Source organism: Lytechinus variegatus, chromosome 18, assembly GCF_018143015.1.
Source record: "Lytechinus variegatus isolate NC3 chromosome 18, Lvar_3.0, whole genome shotgun sequence".
Taxonomy (NCBI): domain Eukaryota; kingdom Metazoa; phylum Echinodermata; class Echinoidea; order Temnopleuroida; family Toxopneustidae; genus Lytechinus; species Lytechinus variegatus.
In genome coordinates this window covers 22263847-22285120 of record NC_054757.1, presented here as the reverse complement: position 1 = coordinate 22285120, position 21274 = coordinate 22263847, and the positions used below count along the sequence as shown (strand labels likewise).

Here is a 21274-nt window from a genome sequence, read left to right as displayed (position 1 = left end):
AGTCTGCTGGCACAGACCCTGATTGAAACTTTGATCAAAAGTGGGTCTCGAAGCAAAGACTAGCACTTACAAAACTTGCCGTTTCAATTCATCAAGTGGGCTTGCAGTACGCTGCGCTTTATGGACTGTACATTCAGACCCTACGTTGAGTGCACAGCAGACAAGCCGCATACACCATGAAACATCCACCCAACCTTCTTCAGTACCACCACACACACACCCCTCACCCCCTAGTCTGCATGCACAGACCCCGATTGAAACTTTGATCAACAAATGTGTCTCCACGCAAAGACTAGCACAAAGGAGCAAGAGGGCCTTCAGTACACAACTCAACTGAGGCATGATTAGGCTGCACATTCAGACCCTTAACTCGAGTGAAGGGTTTGCACAGCAGACTACTCACACCCCCACACAAACACACACGCACGCATTCACATTCCGCACACATGCACCCCCTCAATCCACGCACCACACATTCAGATAGACACCCCTCCCCTCCCCGCAAGAATCATGAAAGGCACACTGGCTGAGGACACTTGGGTCAACAACAACAAAAATAAATTTAAAAGCTGCTCGGCTGAGATAGAGGGGGTAGATGTAGGAGATGAAAGTTAAGAATGGAAGAAAGAGAGAGAGAGAGTATTTATGACACAGTAGAATTCCATAATTTGTAATAAATAGAAATTGTACATGCATATATTTATTATGGAGTATAAAAAGTGGCTATATGAAGCTGCACGTATACAGTCAAGTATGACGGAAAATCTGAACAAGGGTGCAATACATGCATCTGCGGTAATCTGCTGTGTAAATCCTTCACTCGAGTTTAAGGGGTCTGAATAAGCAGTCTATAATACTAAACTTTTCGTTGAGTCCCACTTGTTTATCAGGTTCAATCAGGGTATGTGTGTTCAGACTATAACCCCGGTCGCTGTAGTACCGCATCTGACCCCCCCCCCACTACCGCTAGTCTGCAGGCACAGACCCTCATTGGAACTTTGATCAACAAGTGTGCCTCCACGCAAAGACTAGCACATACAAAACTTGCTGTTCCCAGCATGCTGTTCCAGGCCTTCAGCACACAAGGCATGAGTAGGCTGCACATTCAGACCCTTATTTTGAGTGAAGGGTTTGCCCAGCAGACTACACTACCGCCCGAACAGTTCAACACCGCATCCCCAAACCGACCCCACTGAACCCTCCCAAGCAGCAGTACACTCCCGGACCCCAGAACACAATGTACTATCTCTATAGCAAAGTTTAGTTTTACTATCAGCCAAAAAAAATTGATGGATTTCAGTAGCTTTAAACTGTTATATCATGTGTACATGATCTACGATATTTGACACCAGGGGCCCATTTAATTAAACTTGTTAAATTTGTCAAAATAGCCATTCTCTTAGACCGAGAAAATTTGTAAGAAAATCAACCAAATTATTTATCAAAACCTACCTGGGCCCCGCTGCATGAAAGTTACTATTATAGTCACTTTTATGCAACGGGATCCACGAATTTTGTTAATTTTGACCAATTTTATCGGTTCGACACATGTTAACAAAGAGATTGTTTTTGTTTTTACCATAAAATCGTTTTTAGGGTATTGATATCCAGGGTTGATACACCACTAACTAGACATATCAGACAGAAGGATATATCCTTTAAGTATAATGCCATTAACAATGCAAATATATAAACACGATAGATTAATACCAATTACAACAAAGAGTTAGTAATTTAAATACAAAAATACAAAAATCTAGATTCCTGTTAAAAAGTTAAAATGAGATAATATAAATCCATGATGGAAAATTACCTCCAATACAAACTTCAGTAGGATACGCAGACAGGATTTCGACACAGGATGTATTGACGATCTAATTCATAAATAAACAATTAAAGTATTATTTTAATATCGGATACCTGGAAACAAAGGGGAATGAAACCTTTGGAATAAGTAGGCTTGTGTCGAAACAGAAAAATCAAAGAATAAGAGCAATGAAAGTTTGAGAAAAAATCGGACAAATAATGAGAAAGTTATGAGCATTTGAATATTGCAATCACTAATGCTATGGAGATCCTCCCATTGGCAATGCGACAAGGATAATTGATGTCACATGTGAACAACTTTCCCTTTGATGGACTATAAAATACCCTCAAAATGTCTCTTTCTGCTTTTTCTTGTGGTGATACAAACTCTTTATCCATCATGTATTCTTTAAAAATCTGTATTACATGCCTTCCAATAAGAGAAAGAACACATGATCTACTGATAGATGTGATAAGAGGCAATTTAAGTGAAATATATACTAAAGTAATGGGGAGAGTTGTTCACAAGTGACATCACACATCTTTGTCGCATTGCCAATTTGAGGATCTCCATAGCATTAGTGATCGCAATATTCAAATGCTCATAACTTTCTCATTATTTGTCCGATTTTTCTCAAACTTTCGTTGATCTGTTTCTTTGATTTTTCTATTTTTACACAAGTTATCTTGTTCCAAAGGTTTCATTCTCCTTTAAAAGAAAGTCTTAAGCAGTATACTACTCTGTTTCACTTCCAGGGAGCAAGAAGGTTTCTTGATTCATTCCATTCGATTAATACACATATTTACAATTCAAATACGATAATTTTACCAACATAAGAACGTGATTGGTGTTTCATACAAAGGAAAAGGTCGGGATCGTGGCGAAAAGTGAAAATAACAACCTGTCGAGAATGTACCATAAATTGGAATTATTCATTACACAACCTTTTAGAGTAGAAAAAATAATGAAAGTAATAAAAAGTAAAAATCATTTAACAATACAAATAATGTTTAATACAAAGATTTTTTTTCGTCTTCTGACAAGTTGTTAGATTTGATTGGCTGAAAAGCACAGAAGTCTGATTATTACTATAATGATGGGTAGAACTTCCCACAACATATTTCATGAAACGCTCATGTCTCCAGAAATATGTCGACAATTACAACAAGATGCATAACATCATGATAACAATTCTTTTCACCAACTGCTACGAAACAATGAAATGTGCAAGCTTGTTTTGAAGTGAAAGTTTTAGTATTTCAATAAAATCTGATAATCCAAATTTTTGGTTCAATTTTCAATTTTAAGAACTAGTCGGTACCATGTCCGTACGCAGGGGAGGGGGAAATTGCTCCCCCAGAAATTTTGAAAACTTACATTTTTTTACTGAAATTTTCACAAAACTCACCTTCGATATAACTTTTAAAGATGCAAACGCGCCCAAATGACAAGCTCGGTCGCTTCGATTCCCCGCTTCCGGGTTTCTTTTTTTTTTTAAATTACATGTCCCTGCCCCCATTCCCCGGAAAAGAATTGTGCGTATACGCGCGGTCATAGGATATTCAGAATACGAGACATGAAAGACCCATAGAAAAAAAAGCGTCAAATACATTTACATATCATTTTTTCCAGAAAAAATCAAATAAAAAGTAAAAATATGAGATTCTTTTTGACCTGGTCAATAACGCTGTCAAGGTCATTGAAGGTATCGCCTCTGAATATGTGTTGAGATGTCGGTTTATCGGCGACGTCGATTAGGTCGTTGATATCGCTATCTCCTACACGTACAGCAAGGACACGAGCTCCAAGATTTCGAACTATATTAGCCTGCAAAAAAAATCACAAACGAACAATCAATGATTTGTATATTTTCAAAATTATGATTAATACTTCTTCATTCACTTATTAGTTAATAAATAAACTCTCTAAATTCCTTAGATTAAATTACATTGCGACCAAGGACCAACTAAAAGTTGGATTGATATTTCAATCTAACATATTTTAAAAATCAATCTTATTCGATTGAAACTTTCAATCCAATCATGGATTGGCCCCTGACCACAATCTATTAGATTGACTTTCAATCTACGGAATTTAGACAGTGTAAAAGAACAAAGAAATAATCAAAATTTATGTTTATTCCACGATAATTCATATCATATTCTGTGTTAATTCATTGTTATTCACTCATTTATTCTATCACCGATTATATCAATCACTAATAATCATATACTGAATGATCTTGATACCTGTTGGATGGATTCTTGTACATCATCGAGCCGTCCATCTGTCAATGTTATTATCACACTAGCTTTATCACCACCTGTATATACAGATGATTAATGGGAGCAGGGATATCGTTGAATGGCGTAGAGAAAGAGGGGTAAGGAAGAAAGGAGAGAAGGAAAGGTTAATGCAAAGGAGATTTACAACGATCATGATGATGATGGTGATGGTGGTGGTGGTGGTGATGGTGATAATGATGATGATGGTGGTTGTGGGGTGGTGGTGATGAAGATGATGATGGTTATGATGGCGATGATGATGACGATTTGTGATAATGATGGTGGTGATGACGGCGATGATGATGATGATGGTGGTGATGGTGGTGGTGATAATGATGATGGTGACGATGATGATGATGTTGACGATGATAATGATGATGAATGATGGTGGTGATGATGATAGTGGCAGTGGGGGATGATGATGATGATGATGATGGATATTGTGATGCTTTCTTCTCCGTAATCATATCACTCTATATACCCCCTCCCCAAGAAGAGCGAAACACAAAATCAATTATCTTGGTGTTATCTTTTCAGTAAAAATAGTTAAACACTAATGACTGAAAATGAAATAAAACTATTTGAAGCCAAATCACTTAAAAACCACCGTTCCGCTTTTTTGGTGCACAAGAGTTATATGGAGAGACGAGCCTGAACAAACATGACAAATCTAAAAGGCTTTTGGTTTGTTGGCTATTAATAAAATATATTTTTCCCCTTTTGGATAAAACTTGATTTTAAAGTTTGTATAAAAGTTGAAAACACACCAATTATAGTTTTGTTTTCATTCTACTTTTACACCCCAAAAAGTGATTTCTGAGGGCGGGAGAGAGTTCTACGAATTTGAGATGGCAGGGCATATGGAACACCATACGGAAAGAGTGGACCTTAATACCCTCTCATCTCACTGTCTGCCGTTATGTAACAAGAAAACAAACGGTTATAACGAGATTAGCTACTTCTTTGTTTCCCCTTTCTTTTTGTTTTAATTTCATGTCACACTATTATTGTTTATAGTCGGCTTATTTATACATTTATTACCTTTCATCACAACAATTCTATTTCCTTTTGCCTTCCTCATCAGCCCTCCAACATTTTATTTGTTTATATTTGTTTCCTGCCCGGGGGGCCACTTCCATTCACGAGTGGATACCATGCGCGACCATGGGGTCTCGAAAAGCACCCTAAACACGTAATTTCCATATTCTGAAAATGCACCCCTTAACAAGTATTGTCGTGTGAAACCCTACCCTTAACAAGTATTGGAAACAAAACGATACTCTTGGCAAATATTCCCTGAAATGAACCCATAAACAAGTACAGGAATGTTTTATTGTTACGGCCCCTTCGGTCGTCGGCTTTACCTTTTTGGTTTAGTACGACCCACCTTCTACACCTCGCGCAAATCGGACTCTAAACACGAAGTGTTGGGCCAAAAAGGACATCCTTTATAAAACATTTTAATTTTGTTTTATCATCCCCGCAAATTCATTCATTTATTCATTTATTTATTTAATCACGGCATACCCACTTTAGCCTACTGGCTGTTCTTCTGTGAGTCCGTGCAAAGGTAAAAGTCATATGAAACAACATATATAAACAAATTATTTGATGATAAACAAAAGTAGAGAAAATGCATAAAAATAACATAACGATACAAAACAGCAATAACAATGAAGATTCAGTTACAATACGAATAGCATAAAAATAAGGCAAATGACTTATAAAATCGAAGAAGAAGAATTCGACCCTAAACACGTAATTTTCCTAGCGAAATAGATACACTTTTTTCATTATTTTTGTGTATTTGACACCCTTATCACGTTACGTATGTAACGTGCCCTATCGTGAAAAAGACATCCTTTTTACGTGTTTTTTGGTCGCGCATGGTATCCACTCGTCAATGTAAGTGGCCCCCGGGATTCCCTTTCACTTCTTCTCATTGGTCTCCTACTCTCCTTCTTCTCCTTTCATATTTTCAAAATAAAGTTTGTTTTACACAACTAATGACACTAAATAGTCAAACAAAATGAATTTTAGTTGAGAACGATATAATCATTCATTATTTTTTTCTGTAAGAGATTTTCAACCAATGTTCTATTTTATTTAAGATTATGAACCGCATATTTTGTTGTAAATTTTCATTGTTTTCTTACTGATCAAAACTATCAAGATGAAAAGGAGAGGGGTGGGGCTATTTCCTTCTCTGCTCCCGACAAGTGAATAAATGTGAATGTGAATAAAATTGATTAAAATGTACGAAAATATGATAAAGAACAATAAAAAATATTACAAGCAAAACGAAAGCTCGATAATTGCAGACGAAAACCATATTGAACAAATGGCTTTAAAATCAAGAAAAATGAAAAGAAATCAATGAAATGCACTTTTGGATAGCAATAAAATGTTCCATCGCCTGTATACAAAAACTGTAAAAGGGGGAACTTCGAGAATGAGGAAATGTACCAACTGAAATCATATAGATATTCTTAATTCCATGAATGTAGGATGACCGTTGTATACGTGCGCGTAAAATTTTATAGTCATAGCTGCAGCTCCCGTTCACTTTTAAAACATGAACATCATTAAGGCATATTAAACATCTCGTGCAGGAGAGAGAAGGGGGGGGGGGTAGGCAAGATGAATTATCCTCCATTTCCATGAAGGGCTGGAAGGGGTTTCCCCAGGTTTGTTCAAAATGATTTTCTACGAATTTGCACGGTTATTCTTCCCTCCCCCACCAAATGAGTTTATCGCCCGACTCCAACATAAGTGGTCTAAACTGATGATTAATGCTGTATAACAGTTTGGAGTACTGATAACGGTTGGGGTACAGATATCTCTCTGCTCAATCTTCAAACTTTCTAGAGCCGATACAGCCTTTAGACAAACACCCGTGTCTTAAATGATGCGTTTATCAAAAACCGAGTGACTAGTAAAAACAGACTAATCGCTCAAACCAAGGACCCTAATAGGTCCATGCTCAAACACGGGATGAACGTAGTCTGCAGGCACAGACCCTGATTGAAACTTTTATCAACCAGTGGTCTCCAAGCAAAGACTGACACAATAAATAAAACAAGCTGTTTTACTCCAAAGCGAGAGGACCTTCAGTACAAAAGACATTATAGGCTGCACAATCAGACCCGTAACTTTAATAAAGGCTTTGCAAAGCAGAATAGACAATGTGCAATACCAGGTTGAACGTAGTCTGATATGCAAATCCTTCACTCGAGTTGAGGGTCTGAATATGCAGTCTATAATGCCTTGTGTACTGAAGGCCCCCAAACAGCAAATTTTATATGTGCTAGTCTATGCGAGGACACCCACCGTTGATCAAAGTTTTAATGAGGGTCTGTGCCTGCAGACTAGTAGAAGTCATTCAGTAGACTATGCATTATAGACTTCACATTCAAACCCTTAACTCGAGTGAAGGGTTTGCACAGCAGACTAGACTAGGTAGAACGGAGGGGGGGGGTCTTATTTCTATTTGGAAACCAGTCAAATTCGACTATTTTCGCCATCATAAATATATTATATTAACGTTTGTTTTCTTTGAAAAAATGAATAAAGTAAAATTTAAATATTATTTCTTTTTCCTTTATTTTTTCTTTTCTATGTCTTTTTTTTTATAGGATATATCTACTAGGATTCAAAGTCGAGTAGGTGTGTCTCTCAATTTAAAATCAGGGCTTTTACTGAAATATGTTATATAGACGAGCCACTAAACATTTAGCCTCTTGTCGAGGCCCTGTCGGTTGCTTTCCGAGCGAATATGGCGAAGCAAGGGATAAGCGAAGCTAGTCTGCTGGGCAAACCCTTCACTCGAGATAAGAGTATCAGTCAGATATGATTATTTACATCTAAGACCGACCTTTAACATCACCATCCGAAAGACATGACCAGGGCTCGAACCTCTGCGCCAATTTATAACTTCCCCACAGCTTGGAATACAGGCGCACGCTAGTCTGCTATGCAGACTCTGAATGGCTCGTGAGGTGGGATCTGCAGCTGGTTTGCGAAAAAGGGCGAGCGAAGCGAGCCATTTGCAGCCTCAGTAGACCTAGTCTGCTATGCAGACTCCTTGAATCAGCTGAGGTACACATACTGCAGATGTGGGTCTACATTTGTAGACTAGGCGCACGCCACAACGCCTAGTCATCTTCTTCGACCTCTAGTCTCGTTTCAGCCATCACTTGAAGAAAATAGCCAAGTCACGAGGCCTTGTCAAAAGGCTAGACCCGATACTGCTCCTGATTGGTGTAAATATTCATGTCTGAATGGGACGCACCTTAAAACATAGATAACAACGTCAACAACAACAACAACCTGAACCCGAGGATGGTCATTCCTTTGTCTTTAATCAGAGGGCGTCATATATAAAAGGCGCCGATTTAGATTGGATTAACATCATTTCAACACGGACGACGCAGACGACCATTCGACAGTGAGTTTCCAAAACTTTTTCAATGCAGTTTTTTTCATTATGTTGTCATAATGTCTTATATTTTGCCTAACTTTATACTCATATTGTTGAAAAGTTGAAGTGAAATTTTTTTCACCTATCAATCGATCAATCAATTACGATAATTTGAGTCGATTAATTTCTTGTAATTAATACGATATATTTATTTTGTGCCATTTAAAGCGAAATGTATATATTCTTTAATTTATCATGAATGTTTAAAGTCCCTGATCTAATTCATCTATTCCTTTGTGGTACCCAATAATAGAGTACAAAGCTATCATTAGGCCGATCCTCATATTTTTATATGTATTCGGTGGTGCAGTCTTCGTTTTTTCCCCGACGCCAATGCTGTGTGATCTTAACGCATCATTAACTTTACTTTACCTAAACTTCATATTCGCTTGTATTAATTTATAACTACAGTGTGCATGTACTGACCAAGTGAACGATACTTTTTTTTTGGGGGGGGGGGCGGATAATCTGTTACGATATGAGATTTTATTAGATTTCTTTCTCGATATTTTAAATGTTTATACAATACTTTTTTCATATCGCACTAAATTGTATTTCAGCAACCGTCATACTACTCACTTCGTTCGATATAGCCTTACACTTTCTTCTTTGTTTTTATTACAAAAATATCATAACAAATACCAAAGAATTAACACTTCATACTTCAGATCATTATCAAAGATAATTCTTTTGTATTATTATCTGGTTTTGTTTTTCTTTGCCTACATCACATTTTAATATCCAACTTCATCCTTTATTTCCAGAACTCGAAATGTTGGAGTGAATTTCTAGAATTGCGCAGGATCGTCTCAGCCTGAACCTTCGAGGCAGTAGAGAGCACTTTCAAAAGATCTCTTGGAAAAGAAAATCACAAGGTTTCATCAAACTCCTCGATCACAAGAACGTTTTGCAGGTACGTTCCTTCAGCCTATGAACGTACGCATAAATATTTTCTGAAGGGCAAGGCGTATAATAACTTTCGAAAAAGAACTCAAAAGCGAGGGAGCGAAGCAACCGTGCTTGCCACGGGGGTACTATTGCACATTCAAAAGCGAATTGAAAATATATATATTGTGCACACCTTTTGGTTCATTTGGTGAAAATCTTTCTGCTGCAGTCACATTTACTATACGGCGGCCCTACGACGAGTCGAAAACAGCCGTTTCATTCATTTTTATTCAAACCACCTTTATGTAGCTGGTACAAAAATTAATGTCAAAACGGCTGTTTTCGACTCGCCGCAGGCCGCCGCGGCGCAAATGATTGTGACTGAGGTATAAGAAACTTATTCCACAAAATTAATTTTGTCAGTGGAAGGCGGTATATGTGGTTTTCAATCACTTTAAACGCATTTGATAAAGGTAATATATAATTCCTCGGATAACCAACCATTTGAAAGCAAAGATTGCTCGGCACAGTCTTAACAAACTACTTCATATTGTAACTTTTTTTTTTTGGGGGGGGGGCAAAGCTTCATAATTTTCCCACTTCATGTTCTTTCCGATAGCGAAGTTGTAGTCGTATAATGAAAAGCTTTATGAAATATTCCAGACTCCGTGTTACGTGACGTAATGTTTAGAATTGATCACAAAAAACACGATTGATTGCATTTACCGCACTCTGCAATCGAGATAATCAATGGCTTATCTTTGTGTACAAGAGACCCTGGGGTGCAAGATCCAGGGGCGTCGATCTACGTGTGTATGGGAGACCTATCACACCAACAATACCAAGGTCCCGTTACACAAAGGTTAGCGATCGATCGTACTCTTGATTTTTAAAATCGATTGTACAGTGTAGTCAATGTAATCAATCGTAGAAAAATGTTCTACAATCATTGCTAAGCTTTGTGTTACGGGCCCCAGGATAAACAGTGCGTCCCACAAAAAGGGAAAGCCGTTCTCAGAGATAGATTTCACAATCGTTAGATATGCTTTTACTATAAATTTGTTACTTATTGTAAGAATAATATTGAATCTCATCTTTAATGGAGGACCCCTCGGTGGACCAGCAGCACCATGATTGACAATGGCGTACCGTGGGTCACGGCATGGGGGGGGGGCACCAGCAAAAAAAAATTGAGTCACTGAAGGGGATGGTCCGCGCTGAAAATATTTATATCTTAATACATAGAGTAGAATTCACTGAGCAAAATGCCGAAGATTTCATCAAAAGAACAGTCGTCATGAATAATAATATGCATTTGTATAGCGCCATCTATCTAGAAACAAACAATTCCGTGCATAGAGGTGGATAAAGCATCAAACTCTGATTCCGAGGCACACTGTTATCAACTCCTAGGCTTGTTCACAAAGTGACAATACAAACAAACATAGACATAATACATACACGACAAGAACTCTTCATGATATGAAGAGATTAATGAAATAGAATTACCAATAGCATGATGAACAAAGACAATTTTCAGAAGTAGAGTCAATTGGTGTTAAATAGAAATATAAATTTCGTGACGTTACCAACATTGCAAGGTACAATAGAAATCATAATTCACTACATTTACGTTTTGGCACACACAAATTACGAATGATTAAAGAATAGTGCATTGTGGGTAAGATAACAGGGACGGTTTGAGCAGATTAGGAATTTAACTGATCCCTTTCACATTTACCATGGTACAGGAGACGACAACAATGTGAATTGTTTATCTTTGTTCTTAATTTTTCAGACTTCAGCACACCAACAGTCACTCAACAGCATACTGAATCCAATATGATGTTCACTCGAGACGAAAACTTCGATCTTGCAGAAGAAGTCTTAAAGGATCTAAATAAAGAATTAAGGGGAAACCAAAGACACATTGGCTTTCTCAACGGTTCTTCAGGTGATAAGAAAATTGGTCTTGACGCATCTTCCAGAGTCACTGTGGTTGTCGAGCCTGACTTCTGCGGTATTGGCAAAAGAGATGCCGATGCTATAGATACGATGGGATGGACACATCCATTGGCCTGTAATTGGGACACCCATGATCCCAATGACCAATGTCAGTGTTCTGAGCAAAGCTCACAAGGGACAGGTCTCCGACGATATCACCTACTAGACCAACGGCAGATCTTTCAAGAACAATATCAACTGAATGAAAATCAAATACAACAGAAATGTGAAAGTAGGCCAACGATCAAAAAGGAAGTCAAGGAACCATGTTCATGCGAATCAGTAAGAACGGCAACGAATCCGCAAGCGGAATCAACAAATTCGACCAAACCCACCAGGAAGGCCGGCCGAAAGCCACCAATAGGTCCAGACGGAAAAGTCAGGTACAGCAAGCGAAGGGAGACTGAGGACAAACGCAGGCGCGTCAACCACAGAGAGCGCTACCGAATGCATCAACTGAGTGAAGCCTTCGACCGTCTTCGCCAGGTGCTTCCTGCTAATGCTCTCGACGTCCAATCTCGACGGACCGATAACGGGCGCCCTCAACGATACCCTGTTAGACAAAAACTAAGTAAGGTAGACACGCTACTCCTTGCTCAGGACTATATCCTTAGTCTCCAGGAAATGTGTAAAACCTCTCCTGACCTGTTATCTCACCCACCACCTCCACGTGCATCCCCTAGCTGTTCTTGGAATCATTTCGGCCTATCATCGTGATTGTAACCAACCGTTTATTCTAATAGCATCTCAGGATGTTTGGACTATAGGTTTTCTCAGTCGCGATTCCCTGCCGAAAAGAACACAGTGTCCCACAGTGTGAAACACAGTGTGAAATCATCTTCACACTGTTAAATTGGAGTGTTTTAACATTGTGAATCACATCTTCACATTGTGAACGAGTAAATTCGCACTGTGAAATCAAACATCACTATGTGAACACTCTGTGGTAAACCACACTGTGGAGGTGTCCACAATGTGAAATCATCTTCACACTGTTAATTGGAGCATGTTAACATTGTGAATCACATCTTCACAGAGTCGACTATGTGAACACATTGTGAACACACTGTGGGACACTGTGTTCTTTCCAGTCGAGATTGCTGTGTGATATTATTGTTGACATTTTGATACCAATTAAATAATCTTCGTGAGGCATATATTCATGACAACAAAACTCGGCTGTTTGATCTTCCAAGACAACCAGTGACGTAAAAGAACTTCCACAAAACAACAATGCGTTTATATGTTTATTTGCAATAGCGACTTGGTGCAGCTGCGCAGATTAAATACGTACATTTATATTTTTTTGAGTTATTTTGTTTCATCAAAGCTATACTTTTGATAATCTTATCACATTTTGGAACTTTTCTGCTCGTGCTTTATTTGTTGGTCTACAGGAATTTTGAATGATGGAATATTTGATTGTTTGTTTGACTAACTCTGATTTATCCGGTGACTGATTTGGATCCCCGGCCGATTCATACAAAATACCTATAAAAAAATAAAAACATTCTAGCTTGGCGCCCAGCATTTATATTGGAAATGAAGAGTGTTAATACTGTTATGTGCGTAGGGCCCGCCGGAAGAACGCTTATTGGGATTATTGCCGAAGTGGCTAACCTGTGTAAACAAAAAATTATTTTTAAAGGAGAATGAAACCATTGGAACAAGATAGCTTGTGTGAAAACAGAAAAATCAAAGAAAAAGATCAACAAAAGTTTGAAAAAAATCGGACAAATAATGAGAAAGTTATGAGCATTTGAATATTGCGATCACTATTGCTATGGAGATAGCAAATTGGCAATGCGACAAAGATGTGTGATGTCACTGATGAACAACTCTCCCCATTACTTTAGTATATATTTCACTTGAATTTGCCTCTTTTATCACATCTATCCATAGATCATGTGTTCTTTCTACATGAGGGCATGTAATACATATTTTCCAAGAATACATAACGGATAAAGAGTTTGTATCATCGTAAGAAAAAGCAAAAAGAGACATTTTGAGGGTATTTTATAGTCCACCAAAGGGAAAGTTGTTCATCAGTGACATCACACATCCTTGTCGCATTGCCAATGGGAGGATCTCCATAGCATTAGTGATTGCAATATTCAGTTGCTCATAACTTTCTCATTATTTGTCCGATTTTTCTCAAACTTTCTTTATTCTTATTCTTTGATTTTTCTGTTTCTACACAAGCCTATTTGTTCCAAAGGTTTCATTCCCCTTTAAACCCCACAAAAACCTTATATTTACCGAGTGTATCCACTTCAGTTTTTATGATCCGCTCTCCTAGAGGGCCCTGCATAACATATTGTTTCTCCATTCTACAATGCTAAGCGCATGGGTAGATGACAGAGTCAGACTTTGGTTATTATGATTCAGCCGGGAATCGAACCCACGACCTTCCGATCGTGAAAAGGGCGCTCAACAGATTAATGCACAAATGTAAAGTTGATTGACAGATTTATTGAGATTTAATTGATTGGTTGATTGATTGATTTATTGATTGATTGATTACTTGATTGATTAATTGTTTGATTGATAGGTTTGTTGATTAATTGCTCGATTAATTGATGGGTTGGTTGATTGAATGCTTGTTTGCTTGCTTGCTTGATTGATTGATTGATTGATTGATTGATCGACTAATTGATTGATTGATGGGTTGGTTGATTGGTTGACTGATTGATGGGTTGGTTGATTGAATGCTAGATTTTCGATTTTCTCAATCTCTTGATTGATTACACGATTGATTGGATAATGTATTATTGATAGATTGATGTAATGGTTGATTAGTTGATTCATTTGGATGTTTGATGGTAAATTCATTTAATCAATGATGCACACACATATATGGGACCATTGAATGATTTTGAAAGTGTTCTATTTATTTATTTTTTTTTTGGTGGGGGGGGTAGCTGAAAAGAAAACACACACAACGATATAGGCACTTTAACGTATTGTATGTCTATTGAAAAGGGTGTGTGTGTGGGGGGGGGGCTTCAGCTCCATTCCCCCTGTTCTGCGGCCCCTGCATAAACTACCTTCGTAACCATGGTAACATACCTGATGCTAAGATTTGTCTCTTTGCCCTCTCGATACCAAGATGGAGATTTGTTCCTCCATCAGTCACAACGGTACGAAGACGTTTTATACCCTTGATAAGAGCAGCACTGCATTATGGGTAAAACAAATTATGATTACAAGTTAAAGTAATATAACAAGTAACAAGTTACTCATAACAAGTTACAAGCATAATGAAGTACATCAAGTGCAATTCGTAATGCAATACACAACTCTTTACTTAAGGGCTTGTATTTAAGAAAAAGGATCATTTTACTTGAAAATAGTTGACACATGGGCGTTTGATTTTTGTGAACTAAAATTGACGATCGAAATATTTCTTTTGAAGATGGGCAGGTTTCAGATAATCTCTATGACAGGTATTTAAAGGAACTTAAAGGGATGGTCCAGGCTGGAGATATTCATATCTCAATGAAAAGGGTAAAATTCACAGAGTAAAATGCTGAAAATTTCATCGAAATCGGATGACAAATAATTAAGTTATTGAATTTTAAAGATTTGCATTATTCCGGTAATACAGTTTTAAGCATGTCTTCACGAATATTCATTAGGTAGGCTGATGATGTCATATCCCCACTTGTTCTTTTGTATTTTATCATGTGAAATTAGGTTTATTAAAATTTTCTACCAAAGACTAAAACAATTGGATTGACAACTGATCAAGTGCATTAGCTTTTTATTGCCGCAACTTATTTCATCATGGCGACACATCATTTACACATGTATGAAAAAATGAAACATATATGATTTCATGTAATAACATAAGAAAAAGGAAAGTGGGGATATGACATCATCAGCCCACCTAATGAACATTCATGACGATGTGCATATAACTGTTTTCACAAAATATTGATAAACTTTAAATTTCAATAACTTCGTTATTTGTTATCCAATTTTGATGAAATTTTCAGCATTTTGCTTTGTGAATTTTACTCTATTTATTTAGATAAAAATATTTTCAGCCCAGAACATCCCTTTAAATAAAAACAATGCATACTCATAATAATGGGAGACGTCATTTGCATTTTCTAACGATAACTCAATGGGAATATTTTGTTACATTAAGAATCGATCTTGCGAGTGAGGGGGCCCCACGTTTGACAAATTAATGCAATAACATAGTTACGTACCTGGCTCATAACAGATTTAAAGACATTCGTCTCTTTAACCTACCCACCCCCCCCCCCGCCCCCGCCTAAGTAAACCCTGGCTTATATAGACTGAGTGCTCTGAAATAACATACTCGTCAATCGAGATATACTTAATGATTGTACTGATCAAAATAACACAATGGCGCCCTCTGCCATCGACTGATATAAAATAATCCATGTGTCGTGTGTAGCTTGTCTGAGAGTTTACTAACCTGTCACTGGTGAGCTTTGTGATGACTTGAGCAAATTCTGAAAAGGTGATAAAGGATGCACGCACCTTGGAGCTGAAAAATAAAGAAATAAATATACAATAATTATTTCAAAAGTTTGGTCTCATGGAGAGCACTCACAGCCGTAGGTCCCAAGGTATTAAGCCATTTACGATGCTTACCAATATTAGTTAAAGGGCCCTGGAAATGCAGATAAAATATCAGTTATTAGAACAGTCAAAGTAATGTGTATTTCCAGTCTGAAATCCATTTGAAACAGATATGTAGTCATATAACAAATCAAAATGTGGGGACCGTTTCATCAACATTTTGGTCTGACAAAGATCTGACATCTTTCCTTGATTCTGATTGGCTGAGAGGCACTGTTACTATAGTAACTGTCGGATATAATGGGACTTGTCAGATAAAAACGTCCGACAAGTCCTTTCATGAAAAGCCCCCCAGAAGTCGCATTCACAAAACCTAAATCTATATCAGTCAATATGGTAGAAAGAAAGTGTTTGGTTAATCAAATGTGTTATTCACAAAGCCTTCATAAGATTTTTTGGCTGTTAATTCATTCAAGTTCAGAAGTAATAGGATTTTTTTCCTATCTCTGTCTGCTTGGCATGGACCTATATATCTTGCTCAGTTCAGTTGCGTAATGGGCAATAGTTTCGATATGGCGTATCGCGTAAAATCAAAAAGACATTTTTATCAACAACAAAAAATCCAAGATTGTGATAGATTTTGACATAATATTCGAAAAAATAATATCATATTCCGCCCTAACCCCTTTCCCCATTTTTTTTGGGGGGGGCAGAGCCCCCATTCCCCCCAACCCACCATCTGTACGCCCATGACTCAGTTCAACCACTAACTTGCGACCGCAGGGCCCTACTTTTTTCAATTTGGGAAAACACGCATTATTATCATTTAAAAAAATGGCAGGGGTATATTCCTATTTTCATTGAAGGTTAAAAAGGGGGAAGCATTCGGGGGAAAATGGCAGGGGTATATTCTTACTTTTATCTAAGGTTAAAAAAGGGGAAACATTTGGAAGACATTTACGTGCATTTTGTGAAATTTGCAATATGAAAAGTAGTTCTTAAAGTTTCTCGGGGAGTCCCCTTCCCGCCTAGGAATATGGTTCCACCATGTGGATGTATAACGTCATTCACGAAAATATCGTTGCCTAATACATTTATCCTGAGCTGCCTAGCATTGTTTTCATGACATTATTATTATTAGAAAGTTTTACAAGAAACGTTTTCTCTTTCCTCTAAAATCCATGATTCATCGCAGAATTATCTTGTAGGCCAATTGAAAATGGAAACGTTTTAGGAAACACTTCAGACATTTCCGACCTCATACACTCCTCATTAACACATCATGTTGTATTCATCACGCGAAGCCTCTCGAAACACAGCTTAAATTCAACACATTACAAACGTGTTCCCTGCTTAAACATAAAAAGTGATCCTAATTAAAATGGGATTTCTAAAAATGTTTGATGAGCCGAATCAATCTTTCTAAATATATACAATATTCGGAGTCTCTCGTCTAGAGCGTTCTGATTGCACAATATGTAAACGAATCAATAAAAAGAAGTATACTGTTCGTAAGTTTAGCAATAATAACGTTAAATGCATTAATTTAAAGTGGAATTTACATACTTCATCAAAATTCAATTGAGTAACTGGAGTACCTACACTAGTAAATAATCATTGCAATATTAGTTCTTATTCTCTATATTTCTTTTTTTATGCTGGGGGTCACCAAAGTATTTGCATCGGAAAACTCCTATTTAAACCTGTGCTTCACATAAGATAATCGAGTAAAAACTAAGAAATTTGAACATGTTAAAACAGTTCTGGTGATCAATTGAGGTGTGCGAAATTGCGCCCATGGACCAGCACGCAAATCAAAATTTGGTGATGTATTTATGACGCACCTCATTTTTGCTCACTTTATTCCCCCCCCAAAAAAAAAAAAAGATAAAAGATACAATTATTTTAGAACACCGATATTATTTCTTCTTACCTTGTGAATCTATCGAGTAATGCAATTGTGAAGTTGACAGTCTGCTGCTGGAAATGTGTCTCCGAGACGCTTCCAGATCTAAGATGAAAAAAAAAATAAACAATAAGATTTTGAAAACATTTGACGAGTACGCGTTAATTTCAAAAAATCATTTCAAAGAAAAGGGTATATGTTTTTTTCATTTTGTAATATATCTTTCCATCACCGCTGTGATTATTGATATTATGTTTAATTATCTTTTACACATATAATTTCTGTGTAGGGAACAAAGGTACATTCATCAAGTAATCTTGTCATTACTTCATCATTTATTTTGCGTAATCATGATGAATTATATTAAAATTATAACTACAATTTGAAATTGAAAACTAATAACACAAAATGGCACATTGACATAAATAAATCGGCAATTTATCTAAAACTACATTTCACATTTCATCCAAGGCTCTAAATATAAATGAAATAAACCAAATAAATTCAATACAATAAATAGTATCAAGGTACCACGGGGAGCTATTTGCGGGAGAGGACTGTCGGAGGTGAGTCTTTGTGCCTTGCCCCTTTTTTTCTTACGTGTTACTCCTTTCTTTGCACCCCCTGAATAGCCAAGGATCCCCCCTTCCCCCACACACCACACATCGCAAATATCATGACTATCGAGGCCGGGCAGAGTAACGATAGTAAAAAAAAAAAGGAAGTGAATTCAACTCCCATAAAGACCCTGCACAGTAAAAAAAAAACGATGTTTGATATTTTTATACAACGTCGCTTACTATCATGACAATTACAGTAGTTGTGAACAGTTTAAACCAGTGATCAAAAATTCAAACCATGCTATGAACAAACTTTGCTGTGTAAGATTTTAAACACTTGTTTGGATTGTTAAACATCTACGGCAATGATCATTATATAGCAAACAGCGTTGTTGGAATTTTAACGTTTTTTTTTTTGGTGTTTTCATGGATGAAGTCGAGGGTACAGCAAAGGGGGCTCAAAAATCAGGGGCGATTCTAAATATCCCCCAAACCCCATCAGCTAATCCTCGCCACTTGGTAGATCATGGTGACGTCAGAATTCAATCCCAGGATATTTTTAGGATCGCGGTACCTCGCTGATCGTTAAATTGACAATCTTCATAATCCCGTCATGATTCATATACTGCTAGGTTCACGATGCTATCACCCACCAGCCAGACACAGTCGTCTAGGGACCATGACAGTTTATTCAAGAGGTAATCTTGCTGAATTAAGCGGCAAACTCGCGATGATAATTATTTAAATATGTGACTCTGAATCACAAATCTTCTGACAAGTATTCCAGGAGACGTTTGTATTCTTGGTTTTAAATATAGATATGAATATATTGCCTAAGCATTGCTAAGAGAGGCCTGATAACGCTGATGGGTTCACAACAATAATTTTATGTTTTAGTTTTGTAAAAAAAAAAATCTAATTAACATCATCCGGACCTGCTAATTGAGAAAAGCCAGAGATGCTCATTTTTCGTGGAAAGACTTCCAATCCGAGACAAACAGCAAAACCCGAAATACTTTTGTTGATTTCGTTGTGTTTTGTGTTGTTTTGTTGTGTAGATTAAAAAAAAAAAATCCAGGATTCTCGATACAAAAGGAATATTTCCCTTAGCAATAATCTTCTCATAATATATATATATATATATATATATATATTATATATATATATATATATATAATGGGCCTCTTGATTACAAAATTGAATTATAATTTGAGATTAATTGGGTCATTTGTGATGTAACGTAATTGATGTACGGTCACCGTTGTCTCTCTCTCTTCAAGATATCGAGATCAAAACTCACTATTTTTATTGCTTTTTTTTAGCACCAAACAAATAACAGTGTCTCAAACCTTGAATATTCAAGTGTACTTCAAGTAACAATCATCTGCAAAACAAATATATTAATTATAATTTCGCAAAATAAATTACATTCATTTATATCTCTTCTTCCCCTTCCTGATCTCCACCCCTCTCTCGATCCCTCCTCTTCCCTCCACTTTCTCATCTCTCTCTCTTTCTATTTTTTTCTCTATCTCTCTACACTCTAAAAACATTGGGTAAAAGTGCTCCATGAGGGTAATTATGTGTCCAACCAACATTGGGCATTATTATTTATGCAGTGTGATGAAACCTTTGCCCATTCTAAAGAGATCGCTGCTGATTTTTTCACCTCACTGGACAATAATGCTTCCCGCATTGGGTAAAATACAGCCCAAAATTGGTTCGACGCATGTTTGCCATCATGCTGGTAAAAGTTGTACCTAATATTTTTTACAGTGCATCTGTTTCAATTTCTCACCCTCCCTCCCCCGAGCGGCGTAATAATGAGCAAACAAATAATGAGGGGCACAACATCGCGTACAGGGCCGGATCCAGGATATTCCAAAAGGGGAGGGGACATTTTGTTCAGGCAAAATTTGACAAGCAAAAAAAAAAGGTCTTCACTACCGAATCGAGATTATTTTGTTCCAGGAAATAATTTACAGCCCTCCCCCCCCAAAAAAAATGTTCCTCACGTGCGTATGCATGACATATTCCCTTAAAAAAAATGGGGTAACTCTAAAATGGGGGGGGGGGGACACAGACCGGATATGAGCCTACCTGGATCTGCCATTGATCGCGTATGAGGGGAAAAATCTAGAGTCACGAATGTGCAAAATTTCTGGCCTTTTAAAAAACGAAAATCTAATTTTGTGATAGATTTGACGGATCAAAATAACATGTTTTACCCTTTTCACTTCACTTTCGTCCTTTTTTTCTTGATCTCCCCTCCCAAATTTTTTAGGGGGAGGCAACACAAGCCTCAGGTCGCCCCATGTATATGCCAGTAAATCTGAATCCGACAAGTTGCATCCTCACTGGTTTGACTGAGAGGAACTCCTCCATGGTTCCACGCGAACTGTCGGGTTTACCTCACAGCGGGCTTCCGGTCCAGGGTTCACCTCGTGAGAGAGGTCACACAGGTCACGTGATCAAGGTCGTTGTAACCATGGACCTGCTGGTAGGTCCATGTTGTAACCAACTACAAGGTAGTCATGGTTCTGTCACGGAGTGAGATCATCAGACGAAATCAAGTTTTGGTGTTTCCTCGTTTTGTTATGATCTCCTGGATAGTTAACCACATACATGATGTAGGATATACTGCAGTAGTCTGCACGCACAGACTCATATTTAACACTTCAACAAATAGTAGGTCTAGAGTGAAGACTAGACTCCAAAGTCTCTCCAGAGACATGTCTGTATCAAATACCTTGGTAGAGAATACTCACAGTACATAGTGAATCTAGT

General features: G+C 37.4%; 2 protein-coding genes and 1 long non-coding RNA gene across 3 annotated transcripts in view; 2 read left to right on the top strand and 1 right to left on the bottom strand.

Moving 5' to 3' along the window:
• Nucleotides 1-21274, bottom strand: part of LOC121432235 (anthrax toxin receptor 1-like) — a 48959-nt gene that overhangs the window by 12250 nt on the left and 15435 nt on the right. Inside the window, exons 2-7 of the mRNA XM_041630087.1 lie at nt 17955-18032; nt 15915-15986; nt 14534-14640; nt 4057-4130; nt 3482-3634; nt 1814-1874 (exon numbers count right to left, since the gene is read on the bottom strand). Of these exons, the coding sequence (XP_041486021.1) occupies nt 1814-1874; nt 3482-3634; nt 4057-4130; nt 14534-14640; nt 15915-15986; nt 17955-18032 (545 nt within the window). The remainder of the gene's footprint in view (nt 1-1813; nt 1875-3481; nt 3635-4056; nt 4131-14533; nt 14641-15914; nt 15987-17954; nt 18033-21274) is intronic.
• LOC121431695 lies at nt 8247-9635 on the top strand. The gene is made up of 2 exons (XR_005972152.1): nt 8247-8539; nt 9337-9635. It is a non-coding gene; the product is annotated as an uncharacterized LOC121431695 (long non-coding RNA).
• LOC121431692 lies at nt 10776-12211 on the top strand. Its single transcript, XM_041629348.1, has one exon. It carries the CDS (start codon nt 11303-11305, stop codon nt 12179-12181), a length of 879 nt encoding a protein of 292 aa, XP_041485282.1. The 5' UTR covers nt 10776-11302; the 3' UTR covers nt 12182-12211.

What these genes read in the sequence shown, in the direction of transcription:
- LOC121431692 (XM_041629348.1), top strand. Translation starts at nt 11,303, where the DNA reads ATGATGTTCACTCGAGACGAAAACTTCGATCTTGCAGAAGAAGTCTTA.